Source organism: Cottoperca gobio, chromosome 10, assembly GCF_900634415.1.
Source record: "Cottoperca gobio chromosome 10, fCotGob3.1, whole genome shotgun sequence".
NCBI lineage: Eukaryota > Metazoa > Chordata > Actinopteri > Perciformes > Bovichtidae > Cottoperca > Cottoperca gobio.
The window spans coordinates 7,145,572-7,161,121 of record NC_041364.1 but is presented as its reverse complement, the minus strand read 5'-3'; the positions used below and the strand labels follow the sequence as shown (position 1 = coordinate 7,161,121).

General features: G+C 41.4%; 1 protein-coding gene across 2 annotated transcripts in view; it reads right to left on the bottom strand.

Moving 5' to 3' along the window:
* Nucleotides 1-15,550, bottom strand: part of enox2 (ecto-NOX disulfide-thiol exchanger 2) — a 79,836-nt gene that overhangs the window by 20,345 nt on the left and 43,941 nt on the right. For both annotated transcript variants that reach the window (XM_029441239.1, XM_029441238.1), the window contains 3 exons: nucleotides 9,090-9,296; nucleotides 5,104-5,337; nucleotides 3,590-3,802 (listed from right to left, as the gene is read on the bottom strand). In XM_029441239.1, the coding sequence (XP_029297099.1) occupies nucleotides 3,590-3,802; nucleotides 5,104-5,337; nucleotides 9,090-9,296 (654 nt within the window). The remainder of the gene's footprint in view (nucleotides 1-3,589; nucleotides 3,803-5,103; nucleotides 5,338-9,089; nucleotides 9,297-15,550) is intronic.

Here is a 15,550-nt window from a genome sequence, read left to right as displayed (position 1 = left end):
TTCAACTACATTTCTAAGAGGTCCAGTTAGAGAAGGTTTCCGCGAGCAAAGGTCCGGAGCATCATAATGTCTAACGTGCGTTATGAATTAGTGTGAGATATATTGAAGCAGCCTGGTAGCTGCATCAACGTCAAAACTAATAAAGAAAGTACAATTTATTGTCACTTAACATTGAACATACAGATATATATAATACTGTAGATATGTATAATGTTCTTCTTCATTTAAAAAATAAAATTGAGAAAATAAATAAAATAGCTTTTGAAAGATTGTGCATCTTAAAATAAAGTGTTTAACTTTAGAAAAATAAAATAAAGTGTAGCAGCAGCTTGAGTTTCCCTTTAACTGTTTCAACCAATCTCAACCCATGTTAGAATAAATCATTCTCAACACATCTTCACAATTGAACAGTTTAACCCAGACTAGCACATCCTGGGTTAAACTGCTCTCTGTGGCTGATGATGCTGACAGGTGGCCTATTTGCTTTATTTTTATTTGGGCTCTGAGTGCTTATTTTCTGTGCCCTCAGTTCAGACTTGAGTGGATATGTTTGGTCAAAAACGTTGTGCTTTGTCTCATAGTGGCGTTTCACATCACTGTTAATGAGCACCACGGTCTCTGAGCATATGAGACACTGGGTTTGTGCTCCAGTGGGAAGGATGAACATGAATGAGTCCATTCTGAGTTGAAAGCTCTGTTGACTTCTCTCTTGGAGAGCGCCATGAGTAGTTATTGTTCTCTCTCTGTCTGCCGCTCACTCGTCTGTGTTTCTCTCCCTTTCTCCGTCTTCTCTCCCTGTGTCGCTAACTCCTCTTTCCGTCTGTCACTCGCCTCTCGCCTCTCATCTGTCTGTATTCAGAGTCGCAATGTTTGCAGGTTGGAATGCACAGATTTGATTGGCTGAGTAGCGTCACGTGGGATGGCTTAACTCGCATGTAATTGGTCTGTGAGTTTCCTGAACAGCTAAACCAGTGCCGTAAACACGAGAGAAGCTGCACTGTCAATAATTTATTGATTATAGGTCCGGATAGGTCGGCGTCTGGGTCCGGCTGTTAGTGACCCCTGATATAGAGTAAAGCCCCTGAACACTGTGTCGCTAACACTGACTATATATTTATTAGGCTGGCTCTACACTGACTTTCTTAACGCCACCATGAAGTTAACAACTGTGGTTTTAAGTAAAATGTCTCGACTATTGGACGGATTAAATGCTGCACAGATATTCATGTCCCTCTCAGGAGGAGAACTCCTGTGACCTCCTGACTTTTCACGACTAAATTTGCCAAATACTTTGTTGGAAGACCAAATATCTACGAAACAAATGACCTTCCCATCAGCCTCAGCTGTACTGTGTGTCACAAGTATTACCATCCTTACATCGTGAGCGTGGCAACACATCATACCTGCTAAACATCAGCATGTTGACGAAGAAGACTCACACAGCTGTTAGCATGGCTTTCTTGTTTAACATATATTTAACAGCATGAAAATAACCTACTTAAAGCGTGCCACTGTTGACCCCCGCAGCTCTACTACAGCAGAGGGCTGTTAATAATCTTGCCTAAGGACATCTTGTTAAAGTAGCATAATGTTCCTGATGTACTTTCCCTATTCAGATTTCTTCAATCCTCTGTAGTCAACCAATCAGCACAGTGTGGAAACATAACACTTTCCTGAGCTGAGCGAGGGTCAAGGAGTCTTATATTAGGACCAGAGCTTTAACTCCGAGGTTTCCTCTGTTCCTACATGGGATGTGTAGGATGACAGCTGTTCTGCTACTGTATACTCTGTCACAGATTTGATTTTAGCCGCAGTGTATTGATGAAGTCATCCCCCCTCTCAGCCATCTCTATGTTGTCATGTGGGTGGTCATGGAGGAATGTATGGGTGGTCTGTGTATCCCAGAGGTCCTAATGTACACAGGGGGGAGTCGATATCACCACCAACTAAGTGTGCATGTGTGCTTGCAGAGTGGCGAGAGAGAGAGAGAGAGAGAGAGAGAGAGAGAGAGAGAGAGAGAGTACAGGGATCAATAGAGTCTTCCCAGAACCCTGTAATTTGATGGAGCAGATCGATGGTGAAGGCAGAGAAGAGAGGAAAGGCTACAGACAGACTTTCAAGCCTGTGAGTTTATATGCGACACAGTAGTTCAAATAGAAACTCTGTCGGACTATCTTTAGAAAAAGGGAATTATTTTCCTGGAAAGACCAAGATGCTTTTTAAAGTATTTTTTCTAATGCTTTGAGCCCCTCAAATGGAAATATCTCCACCTCCATTGTATTAGTGCAGCAGCAGAAGATTGAGAAGCCAATAACTCAAAACCAGGGCACATAAACCCATCTGCATGGCTAGACACCGTGGGGATTAAGTGACAATAGATATTTTGTGCGACTTGCGTGAACTGACCTGTAAAGGTGATTTACTTCATCAGAGACAGACCTATGTGGCAGGCTGAATTGATTTGGTATGGAAAGACTGAAACTTGTAAAACCTCCTCACAGGAGGCCAGTCTCTGCGATACCATTAATATTACCAGCAATGCAGCCAGGAGGAAGGCAAGGTCATGAATAGCAAAGTGTTTGTATGGGCTGAAATTATGGAGGATGGCTAACACAAGGTCAACCTCGGCCTCTGTGTGGTTTATACAAACACACCTTCTATCCTCTTCTACACATATTATTTTACTTATAAATGAAAACCGGGAACTTCACTTTATGTTGAAAGATGTTTACGTTCTATTACACATGCATGTGGTGGAGACAAAGTGCTGCAGGCGGTGGTGTAAACCAGCAGCTGCACAGCCGAGCCTGTCAAAGGTGGGTATTCAGTATACTTTGCCTTTGGCCTCTCATCAACTGAAATGAGCTAAGCCTGCATACACTGCGTATGTTTGGCCTCCACTGTATTCATGCAATAATTGTGTTGCACTACACACATCTGAAGGAAACATGAATAATATTACACCGCGGTCACAGGTACCGGTTTTATTTTTTCCTTTCATGTTTAAGATGTTTGTATCTAAAAAAAGCAGGATAATAAATGCCAAGTTTAGAGTGATATAACAACACTGTTGTTAGGAAAGAAATAAAACTTACCTTGAAGCCATTCTCCCAAAAACAAACTAGATGGCTTTTATGAGGCTATTAAACTCATAACCTGCACATATATCCACACTGTGTATTCCTTAGTGATTGGCAACACTGTGCACACATGCTCTGTGCAGCGTGCGAGAGTTGATGAGGGGCTGTGAACAATATTATACTTACTTATTTGCAGCATTATGTACTTCAGGCACAGAAAGTCTTACAGTATGTTTATGTAGCGTGTCTAGTCCTCTGATAGGGAAACTTACACAGAACCAGAAACTTAGCCAAGCATGGATTGGACTCATTCTTATCTTCCTCTTGTACTTATACTGCACAACAAGGAGTATGATAAATGTATTCCACTAGTAAACTTTAAATGACTATCTCTTGCTTTGGCCTTTATTCAACAATGATAGGCTGATGTACACTTACAGTACATGCAGTATAAACTTTATTATAAGCGTGTGTGTGTGTGTGTGTGCGCTTGAGAACAGAAGACTCACATTGACCAAGTATGCCGGACAGAGCGGTCTTAAACTTGTCTTTGGCCTCTTCCACCTCCTTCTCGTGCTGACTCTTCTCGCCCGTCAGCCGGCGGATGTGGCCGTTGGACGACTGGATCATGGAGTAGAAGTTGTTGGCGTTCCTGCGGTTGACTTCACCTCGTTCCAACCAGGTCAAGAGCACACGCACGGCTTCAGGAAACTTGCCGTCGTCTGGCCAAGAGGTGAGGAAACAAGAACGAAAGAGTCAGGCTCTACACAGGGAGGCAGACACAGATGATCCCTGTACAGTCCACAGTACAGAGAGGATTACAAAACCTTGTCAAAAGTGAACATTCGATCATACCCATGTGAGACAAGGCTGTAAATTGTGACCAAACAGCCCTGATTTCTGGTAGAAATCTATAGAAGAGCATAACGGCAAATACAGGTATATTTAAAAACATGATGTGCCGAGCACTTTTTTTTTTATTGAGTGAAAAGCAGACGAAGTAAATGCAGGGTTAATATGATCAAGCCATGGTGACTTGTAGAGAGAACAAGGACAGGAGAACAAAAAGACATCTGGGCTATTGGATGAAAGGAAAAGAGAACTGTACATATGACAGACTGGCATATGCTCGGTAACAAAGAACAACTTCACAGACCTCGGCCACACCTGAGGGAAGTACAACAAAAAAGAAGGTGGTCTGGGTAAAAAGATCTGCTGTGAGCTGCTTGTCATCAACCTGACAAATTGGGTTTAAAGTACAGGAATATAACTGGCAGTAAAAGGGCTAAACCTCTTTCTTTCCTCTGGGTGGAAGATGGAGTAAACTTAAATCTACAGCAAATAGCCGGGATGTGTGCTTTCACAACGGCAGCCCAAAGTCTTCAGAAACAAATCCTTGGCTAAAACAAAACAGCGTTAGAGTTCTTTACACCATGACAAGGGGAGGGGGAGCTGAAAAAGACACACGCAGATGGCTGAGAGGCAGAAAGTCACAGCCATTTTTTGTTATCGGGCAACTGTGACTGAGACCTGGAAGTGTCATCGCTCATTAGTGAAACAGGTTTATTCAGCCGGAAACTGGACAGAAAGCTGAGAAGACGGGGAAATGAGAGCGTGGAAGAGAAAATAGAGAGGATGAGCAGAGAAGAACAGACAGTGCGGAGAGGAGAGGAGAAAGGGACAAGATAAGAGAGAGGAGCATGTGCTGAGGGAAGAGTAAAATGATATACTGTGTTTAACAGCCTCTGTGAAACGCCTTTTGAAAACAAATTCCCTGAATTTACTCGAACTTGTGAGAACTGATTTGTCATTTGTACCAGCTGCAGTTTAGGACCCTTCCTGTAATGCCTTGGCTTGCACTGGTGCACACATACAGATCTAATCTTTGACCTTATTCCCTACATTGTCAATTTGCATGAATAATGATATTATGTGTAAAGGTTTTACTTCTATACTAAGCTGTGTTACTTTAGTTTGTTCATATTATGCACATATTTCATTGTATATGTTTTATTTTGCCAACCTTTGATCTTGTCTCCCAGCTGGCTGCACTCGTGCTCTGAGAAGTGAACGATGGGAGGAGGGGAGGGCGGCCGGAGGAGATCCTCCGCTATCTTGCGCCGGTGGCGGTCCTCTCTGGCCAACATGCGCTGGTGACACTCCCACTCATACAGGTCGTCTCTGGCCTGGGCGAAGTCCACGTGGAGACGGCCGGAGTCTTTTTTGTCAGTGCTGGAGCCCAAACGAATACGGTAACCTGGGGAGACAAAAGAGTAAAACATTTTTATTTTAAGGAGATGGGAGGATACCAATTAAAATTAAGTGATCATTTGTCTGTTAGATGTCATTTTCGCAATGTGCTGTGCATTCTGCGATGCGCAACTTTGACTTTTTAGCCGTGCATGGCTCTCAGGCTGGAATGAACTTTTTTGCAGACATTCAAGGTGACAACTTTGGTGATCCTTGTTTTTCCCTCAAGCGCAAGCATAAGGTTGACATTTGTGGTTTTGAGTTAAATGTCTTAACAACTATTTGGATAGATTTCTATGACATTTGTGGCACACAGTCATGTTTCCCCTTAAGGTAAATTGTAATTTTTTTGGTCATGTAGCGCCATCATCAGGTCGAAACATCTGACAAACTAATAACATCCCAATCTGCCACAGCTGCACTTTGTATTTAGTGTTAATAATTAAATGCTTGCACTAAAATGTTGAACATGTTAAATATTATACATGCTCAGCATCCACAGCTCAAAGCCCCACTGCCTGATCTCACTAGCATGGCGGAAGCATCTCAGTCTTGGTATTAGATATTTGACAGTAGAGAGAAACGAGAAACAGGAGGGAGAGAGAGAGAAGACGGTGACATGTGGCAAAGATCCCTCGTCGGATTCAGAAGAAGTCACGCTTACGTGGTTCCCACCTTAAGACCACAGCAGCACCGCCACGCCTGAATGCCTCTAATCTTTGACAGCTGTCAACTTCACACTTCCCATTCCCACCTGACAGTCCCTTTTTTTAATTAAATATTCTATATGATAATCAGTAAGTCTTACATCTTCTAGACTGCTCACGGAAATAAAAAGTTAAATCATGGACACTGTACATCCTTTTAATGCAAATTGGAAAACATGCCTGGAGGCGTGAATTTGAGTCAACTGAATAGGAAAATAGAAAAAAAGGAGCAGGAGAGCAAAAAGGTACGCATGAGCTTTACTCTACAGTATATGTTGCAGAGTTTCTTTCTGAGCCAGTAGCGAGTCACTTTTAAATCACCTTCAACAAATTGTATTTAGATCAAAACAGATAACAGAGACAAACCACCGAGCAGGCTCTTTACTGAGGTTCTACGTGCCTAACACCTCTCCCTTTATCCTCGTCATACCTATTTTGCTTGTTGGATCCCTTCGTTTGACACATTATACTGTAAAAGGTAAGGTTTTGTGGAGTGCAGAAGGCCTGTATTCTTTTTCTCAATACATAAGAGACTATGGGAAGTAAATCACTTCTAGAGGCACTGCAAGACCACACTATACCTCATTACCCCCTCTTCTTCTCCTTCTTATCGTCAAACTCTCTTCCTAACTCAATTTTCACTAATAGTTGGTTGCAGATCTGAAGTGAAATCATGGCCATTTTTTGATTTAATTGGTTGAAATGATCAGAGAGTGTGTTGAGTGTGAGTTTACACATGAGGGTGTGCTCTAGTCGGACGCAGTAATGATGCCCAGTGTGATTCACTCTGAGGCCCAACGCACTCTCATCACAGAGAAGGGGGGGGTAGTGGTAGATGCCAGTGAAAACAGGAAAAGAAATGAGCGCGAGTTCGGGGGGTTTCTACTTCAGTCCGCTCTCGCTGCTTCAGGCTCCTAATCTACCACTACTTCAATATTTCATATGGAGGAGATCTCAATGTTCTGGGGCTTCTGGAGCTGTGTCATTGCTGGGCACTGTGTTTGCACAGTGTGTGTGTGTGTGTTATTATTCATGGGAAAACTACACAGCTCTGTCATCTGGCTAATATATGGACCTCAGCTTCCACGTCTCACTGGAAGAATAGAGGCAGAAGAAATCACAGGACCTCTCATTCAAACTAATTCCCACACAAACACACACACATTTGCACATGCATGAACACACACGTATGCTGGGAATGCTACTGAATTGGCTGCTAGGTTAAATGGGCTTTACATTATAGGAATATACAGCCAGCACAGAGAGATTAAATACTTCTGGGCTCCAGAAGCTGCTGTGAAAATAAAGATCAGATTAAAAAACCATAAACTGGTTTTACATGGCTAGTTAAGACACTTTTTTTGACTTAATGGTCATTTATATCTTCTGTTGTGTGAGCCTCTAGTACACTGTAGTGGACCTCTTATTATTCCCAACCACTATGAGTATTTATAGTAACGCTAATACAGGTGTTATGAGGGCGAAACTGTTGGTTATATGTCCCCCCCGGACTATCCTGAATATATTAATGATCCTTCAGGTTTGTAGTACGGCCACCAGTTTGAATTATTTCCCCTTAGTTTCTGACAAATCATTTTTTTTTTAATACATTTGAAATAACAGACGACTCTGGATTTAGAGTTCATCATAGCACAGGTGAAAGTTACCAATGACCTTCTATTGGCAACAGAAAAAGTACTTGTCGCTGTTATTGTCTTGTTAGACCTCAGTGCTGCTTTCAACACCGTTGACCATGACATTCTAGTACAGAGACTGGAACATTATATTGGCATAAAAGGAACCAATCTCAGTTCGTATGTGATAACAATGAATCCTCCATTTAAGCCAGTCATGAAGTCCCGCAAGGTTCTGTACTTGGACCTATTCTATTCACCTTATATATCCTTTAGGCAATTTTATAAGGAACCACTCCATAAACTTTCAATGTTATGCGAATGATACCCAATTATATCTATCAATCAAGCCAGATGAAACCAATCAATTAGCTAAACTTCAAGCATTAAGGACATAAACACTTGGATGCCCTGCAACATTTTGATATTAAACAGACACAACTGAAGTTATTATACTTGGCCCGAAACGCCTCTGAAACACATTTTCTAATGACATAGTAACTCTGGATGGCATTAACTTGGCCTTCAGCACCACCATAAGGAATCTCTGCGTTATCTTTGATCAGGATGTCTTTTAACTCCCACATAAAACAAATAGTCTCCAAACGATGCAGAAAAAACTAGTCTATGCATTTGTTACTTGGATTACTGCAACTTCTTATTATCAGTTTGTCCCAAAAAATCCTTTAAGACTCTTCAGTTGATCCAAAATGCTGCGGCACGTGTATTGACAAGAACTAGGAAACAAGATCAAATTATTCCTGTATTAGCTTCTCTGCACTGGCTACTGGTAAAATACAGAATATAATTCAAAATCCTTCTCCTGACCTACAAAGCAATTAATGGTCAGGCTCCAGTTTATCTTAAAGATCTCATTGTACCTTATAACCCAACTAGAGCATTGCGCTCCCAGAATGCAGAGTTACTCCCAGTTTGTGTTCGAGAGGCAGACACCCCCTCTACATTTAAGAGTAGGCAAAAGACTTTCCTCTTTGGTAAAGCTTATAGTTAGGGCTGGCTCAGGCTTTCCTTAGACCAGTTATGCTGCTATAGGCTTAGACTGCTGGGGGACCTCCTTTCCTTATCTCTCTCTCCCTCCCTCTTTATCTGTATCTGTATGCATTCATGTCACTTAAATGCATGTTACTATCTCAGCATCCGGGGCATCATCCATTGTAACTTTTTTTAATCAAGGAACCAGATATTCTTTGATGCAGTTGATATTTTTGTGCTACAACTATAACTCACATAACATGGTCTATTAGAAAAATGAATAGGAGCTTTATTTCTAGGGGCCAACATTGCGCCTCTATGTATTCTTGCTTGACATAAAGTCAAAGTGCCACTGACACAAATACACTGAAATATCATACCAACAAGCATTTACACAATGAGGTTTTATAGTTATGACAGCTTACCCGATAGGAAGAGAGCCTTGTCCACTGTAAACACTTCGGCAAATCTGATATGGCAGAAGTTTTTCTTGCTTTTGCGGATGGCGATGATTTCACCACACTGCCCGAAAACCTCCACGATGAGCTGCTCTGTGGAGTTCTCTGGCAGACCGCCAACAAACACCGTCTTACAACCCGGAGGGCGGTCTCTTGTGGCTGGAGGGGGAAGGTCTGTTCAAAAGTAGTGGAAAAAAGGAGAGAATATTCCGTAATGTATCAACCATCAATAGGTATAAATATTAAGACAGGGCAAATAAATAACCTGAACGAACTGTGCACACTTGCATTGATTTGGAGATAATACAGATGAAAAAGAACACAATAAATGATTCAGCTGTACTAGAAGACATAAACTCGATTTTGAGTATAAATTCTGCTCTTTAAGAAGCTGGAAACAACATGTCTAGGGGTAAGAATAAACTGTTCCGATTATATCACTGCTGGAAATCATTTTGGCAGACCTGAGAAGCAAGTCTGATTTCCCGTCTTTTGTTTTAACTCAAAAATAAATACGTATGCCTGTATGTATAGTCAATAAACCACCCAGACACACAGAAACTGAAAGTATCATTATGTGCGATATAAATTATCCATCAAAATAATTCAAGGAAAGAGGAAAAAGGCACTGCAATAACTGCAGGAAGGAGACTCCTGTGATAAAGCATCCAATCCACACAAAAGGCTGAGGAAAACAAAAGCAAATACAAAATATCCAGAAGGAATAAATGACAAATAAATCCCCCAAAAGGACCTGGGGTCTAATTCCACATTCAGGCGGAGAAGAATAAGAGGCAGGTCACACGACAGTTAAAGGAGAAGAAGACAAAAATCAAAACGACTTAAACAGACTACATTCTGGAGCTTGATGCTGCAAAATTCAATTGAGTCATATTTTAAACATAGCACTTATGATCTTAAAAAAATGATGAAGCCTAAAGCATGAATAATGATAACTTGGAGCAATATGCTCAGATCGGTTTTGGTTAGATAAATGTTAATATCAAACCCATTCCATGCATGAAAAGGAATTCCTTTTGGACACAAAGTGATTGCAAATCCTCTCATGTGGAAGGTCTCATGTATTGCAGAAATCACTTCTTCAACACAGATGAGTGTTGACTGATGTAATCTCCAATAGATCATGCTTCTCATCCATGATGAATGTGATTAGCGGGGTCTATGAGGAGTGAACCAGCTAATCAGTGGAACGCTGAGGATGCTGGATTTCCGGATGTCTGCGAGAAAGGCCTTGCAATCACTGTTACTGATGCTCCCACCCCGGCAGATATCGATACCCTGAAAAGAACTGGAGTTTAACTTGGTTGGATACCTGAGGTGTACCATGAGGGCATCGCTGATAAGCAGCAAGTGGATTAATTCAGATATCTTGGGGTCTTATATGTGCGATCAAAAGGATTTCAAGACTGAGCATTGGTTGGGTGCAGAAATGAAGACTTTATCAGCTTTCTCTCACTGTCAAACAGGAAAACTGTCTAAATGGGGCAATACACTTGAAGCAAACTCACTGAAAAGTCAGAACTGTAAAACAAACAGTTGATAAAGAAGTTCTTCCGGTCTGACAGCTGTCATCCGCCTACATTCAGAGTTTCGGATCTGGCCTTCATTGTGCCTTTTTTTTTTAAAGACTCATTACAAAACAGATATAACAACTCTTACTGTGCTCTACCATCTCTAAATAAAAAAAGCATACACATTCAGGAGCCAAATTCTTACTTAAAAAATAAAAAATGTAACTAACTGTAAAAGATTTGGAAAGTAAAAGAAAGAATCAAAACACAAACAGCAGAAATGAGCTTTCTCAGCAGGCTGCCTGGTCTCACTTATACACATTTTACAAAAATAAAAATATTCATTGGATATTAAACAGTGAAAATACAACAATCCAAAGTCATAGTTTCCTTCTGGTTAGAAAGATTTATCAGCTCACTATGCCCCTGCTGTCAGAGCCCATTGTACTCTCATGCAGTACTCTGAAGAGTAAACTTTCAGTCTCTGAGTCCAAGCCAACACAGTGTCTTTCTTTTAACTTTCTCTGCCTCCCTTTTCCTTTAAATGGGACCGTGAAAGCAAAAAAGGATTGACTGGCATGTTATTCCTTGAACTCCAGAGTTGGAGGATTAAACTAGTTTTGAGTTGAGATGGACAGAACAAGTAAAAAGGTGGTGCAGAAAACGCTTGCTAAGGCAAGAAAACGCTTTGTTGGCAGGCACAACAAAGCGTTTCAAATTAAGTGACCTTTCGGTCCACGAGTGTCTGACGGAGACGATGGGGAGAGCAAAGAGGACAGAGAAAGGAGAACAGGTGCAGTGCAGCAGTAACCCAATGTGTCATGTTGTAAATTAAATAAAAAACGTTTTGTTTGGCAATATTGTTTTGTTTGTAGTAGCTAACCACAGTTTGCAGGAGTGGGATCATTTTGCTATCCTGCTGTGTTACTGAACCCCACTGTTCAGCACATTAGTTCATTTTATGCAAATGCACTTCCACACAAGACTCCGATGAACTATTCATGATTTCCAGATTGAATTACAAGAAATACATGATATCATACAATATATGAAAGCATTTGTGAAGAGCCCCGAGAGATTGCCTCAGGTTTACCTGCTTTGTATTTGCATAAAAATGCAGAGAAAGACAATGAGAGGAGAGAGGGAGCAGCTTCTGCAGGATCCACTGAGGAAATTCTAACATGTGGGCGCTTGCTGCCATGCAGAGCTTAAAAAGGGATTTTTTTTTCGCCCAAAATTTAACTCGATACGTTTGTCGCTTTGAGTAATTGTGAGACGGACACTTCAAGGCTGATCGTTTTAAAATGCAGACAGAGAAACTGAGGAGAGGGTGGATGCAGGTTCATGGTAGGAAAAAAAAGAGCAAATGAATAAACATGAGCGAGGGATCAGATGTTGACAGTTTATGAAGGAAATGTTTGAAACGGCACAATATTATATGATTATTCTAATATTCTTTCTAATTTATTTGCATATATTCCTTCGACCGTTGCCCTGGTAATTGACCTCCAAATAAGAATTTGAATGCTTTGCTTTTTATTATTATATATGTATGTAATAATATTGTATAAATGGCCCATAAAATCAGGAATAATAACCCCACATTATTCTGTTTGGATTCTACTAGCAGAGATATTAATATTAGTATTTTGAGATATTATGAATCATTTACTGACTGATGCACTTGTTATTCTGACATGTAACTTTGGATGAATACGGCGGCTGCTGTAAAGCAAACACACCCCGCCCTGTCCCACAGGGCTGCCATCTGTGTGGCCGCCCACTGGTCTGCTACACTAACACAGGTCATCACCATCCATCACCTCGACTGGCTAAACACTTTTTTATAGGCAGAGGGGCTGCCACACGAGGAGGCTTCAACCCTCCAAGGGCTGTTATTCAGAAGATAAACTACATTTACAAACACTCCAGTAAACATGTTTGGTTCATTCACGTCACACATGAAATAAGAGCAAACATGAAGATTTATCACACGGAGAAACAGGAATCATTGCCAGCACATTGTAACACACTAAGACTTCCCTGTCTTAGACTATTAGACCATTTGTCAGTTTTTCATTATTGGTTGAAATCATAAAATCTCTCTCAGATTGCGTTCAGAGACAGACAACACAGAGTTTGATGTCCGATTAGATTATCAAAGTGATTCCTCAGGTCTGAAATGTTGAGTGTAAAGTCTTTTCAAACTATAAAAGGTACTATGCCGCCTTTAGCAGTAGATAGGAGAAGAAGAGGGGTTAAAGGTGAATGGGGGAGGGTTTGACAGAGGGAGAAGGACTAAAAGAGCTTGATTAGGATGCACACTGACAGTAAAGTTATGCACGCTGAGGAGGTAGAAGAAGAGGGAGAGAGCAGGAGAGCCGGGGGAGGGCAGCTGGGTTGTTGCCGCTCAGCTACAGGTCAGTGAGAGGGGATGCTGCATGTTGTGTCAGATTGAGTGCGTGCAGCTAGAGGGTAATGACTACTTTGATGGACAACATATGCAACCTTGTTGCCTAGACACAGGCGGTGTGCCTGTGATATTTTCTAAAAGACTGAATGCAGCTAGCATCAATGCTTGTTTCCCTTTGTTCCCTTTGCATACTGAATAACCATAAAAACACTCTGCATCCCTAATACAGCTCTGGTTCAGAGCAATACTTATCAATTATAAAAGCAACAGGGCTGTACCACTGATGTCACAGTATTATTCAATAGTGTAACAACTCCACATTGAGGACATTGTTATTTTTTTTGCACTCCACATTCACAGTAAATTCAATGCCAAAGTAAAGTCCAACTATTTTGATAGGTAATTCAATATTAAAGTGCTTTTTTAAAGAACAAATGGCAACACTGACAGGTTTGAGCGTCTCAAATGTGAACGTTGTCTAATTTTTTTACCTTCTATGATAGTAAACTGATCATCTTTGCTGACTGTTGGTCGGACAAAACAAGACATTTTAAGACATCACTGTGGACTTGCCAAGGGCATTTTTGCCATTTGAGATTTTCAGTAGAACAAACAATGGAGAAAATAAATCTTTAGTTGCAGCCCTTAAACACATGGCAGCGACTTTATAACAGTTTCTTCATGCCTTAACTTGACACCACTTTTCATCCAAAAGTACTTTTGACAGCGTGCAGTATTAAATAATGATTCACCTCTACCATCAATGTTCTCCCCTCATTCCTCCCGTCAGCTCTATCCTACTGGGAGGCGACACAGCTTTAGTGACACAAATGCTTAACAGTTACACTTCATTTGAAACCACATTTTACCTTTTTTGATGTGAAAGACTTTTTCTGCTCAAGAACCTGGTGTAACCAATAACGTGCCAAGTTTATTTCACATTAGGTGTGAGAGAATTTGGAAGTGGAAATGACCTAATAAGGTATCCTATCTATCCATAAATTGTCCACTGATTGCTGAATGTACAAGTTGATTTGACTGCCAAGGTTTCCAGACATCCACCTCTCCAGCCATGTCCTCCAGCTCCATGAGGGGAGCCTGAGGTATGTATAGTCTCTAGGTGGGATATATAATCCCTATAGCATTTTCTAGGTTTGGCCTAGTGTCTCCTTCAAGCTCTACGTGCCTGGAATAACTTCACATAGGAGGTGTCCAAGAGGCATCCTGGGGAGATGCGTGATCTCCTCCTGCTTCTTTCAATGCAAAGAAGCAGCAGTTATACTCCAAGCTCCTGATCCTGTCCCTGAGGACGAAGTCAGACCCCAGGAAGGGAAAACAATTACAGCTGCTTGCAACCTCAATCCCGGTTGGTTGTTTGGGAAGGACCATTTGCCTTCAGGCTCAACTCCCTTTTCTGCACAAATTCACCTGTCTGGGTCTCACGGTCCGGCCTTCACTTCGCTTGTGAAGAAGAACGTAATCCCAACCGCTTCACATACGGCTGCAAACCATCACAGTACACACAGGTGGTCATCAGAACTACATTGCTGCCTGCTACAAAGCAGAGATGCAATCCTAGTAAATAAAGAGCGCACTACTATGGTGGTGATGGCCTAGTGGTACGGCTTCCAAATACAACACCAGATGGTTGTGAGTTCAATACCAGGGCTGCCACCATTGTGCCCATGAGCAAGGTACTTAACCCTGAGTTGCTCCAGGGACACTGTCCCTGTAGTTAGTTCACTGTAAGTCGCTCTGGATAAGAGCGTCTGCTAAATGACCTGTAATGTAATGTAATGTAACTACTATAACTAGATATTCTGTCCAAATTATAAACCAAATCCATAAAACACAACACACCGTACAAGTCTTTCAATTGCTTTAGTCTGGACCCTCGCCCATCTCGTCTTTAGTGACGCTAGGAGCTGCTGGCCCCAACAACACAACTCAAAGGGTCACACAATCCACCCGCTCAGATGGATGTTCTCTGAGGGCGTTGCCCTTCCCTGTTGGCATTATTGTACAATGTGAAGCTCAGTGACTTGACTTTTATGAGAAGGATAAAGCCTAGGCAGTTTTCCTTAACTGTCTGTCTGTTAAAAAACGTAACTTTTGTATGTCACTGAAATAGGGGACAGGAAAGAAGAACTTAAGTAGAGATGGGGATCAAAAAAGTGAGTGAAGAGTTACTGTGGAAAAAGGAAAGGGGTAGAGGAAGTAGTTCAGTATGAATGTGAGAAGGTTCCACAATTAAGTGTGTGTGTGTGTGTGTGTGTGTGTGTGTGTGTGTGTGTGTGTGTGTGTGTGTCCATGCATCGATAATCGGGGATAAGGGGTCTCTGGTTATAGCTGGTGTTCTGCGACAGCACATAGAATATATTTAGGGTTCTAAAATATTGGCAAGCGATTGAAGATGTCGGCCTAGGCTCTGGATAATTGTGATTGGGTTTGTCCACTTATTAATTGCTTTATTGAGACAATAA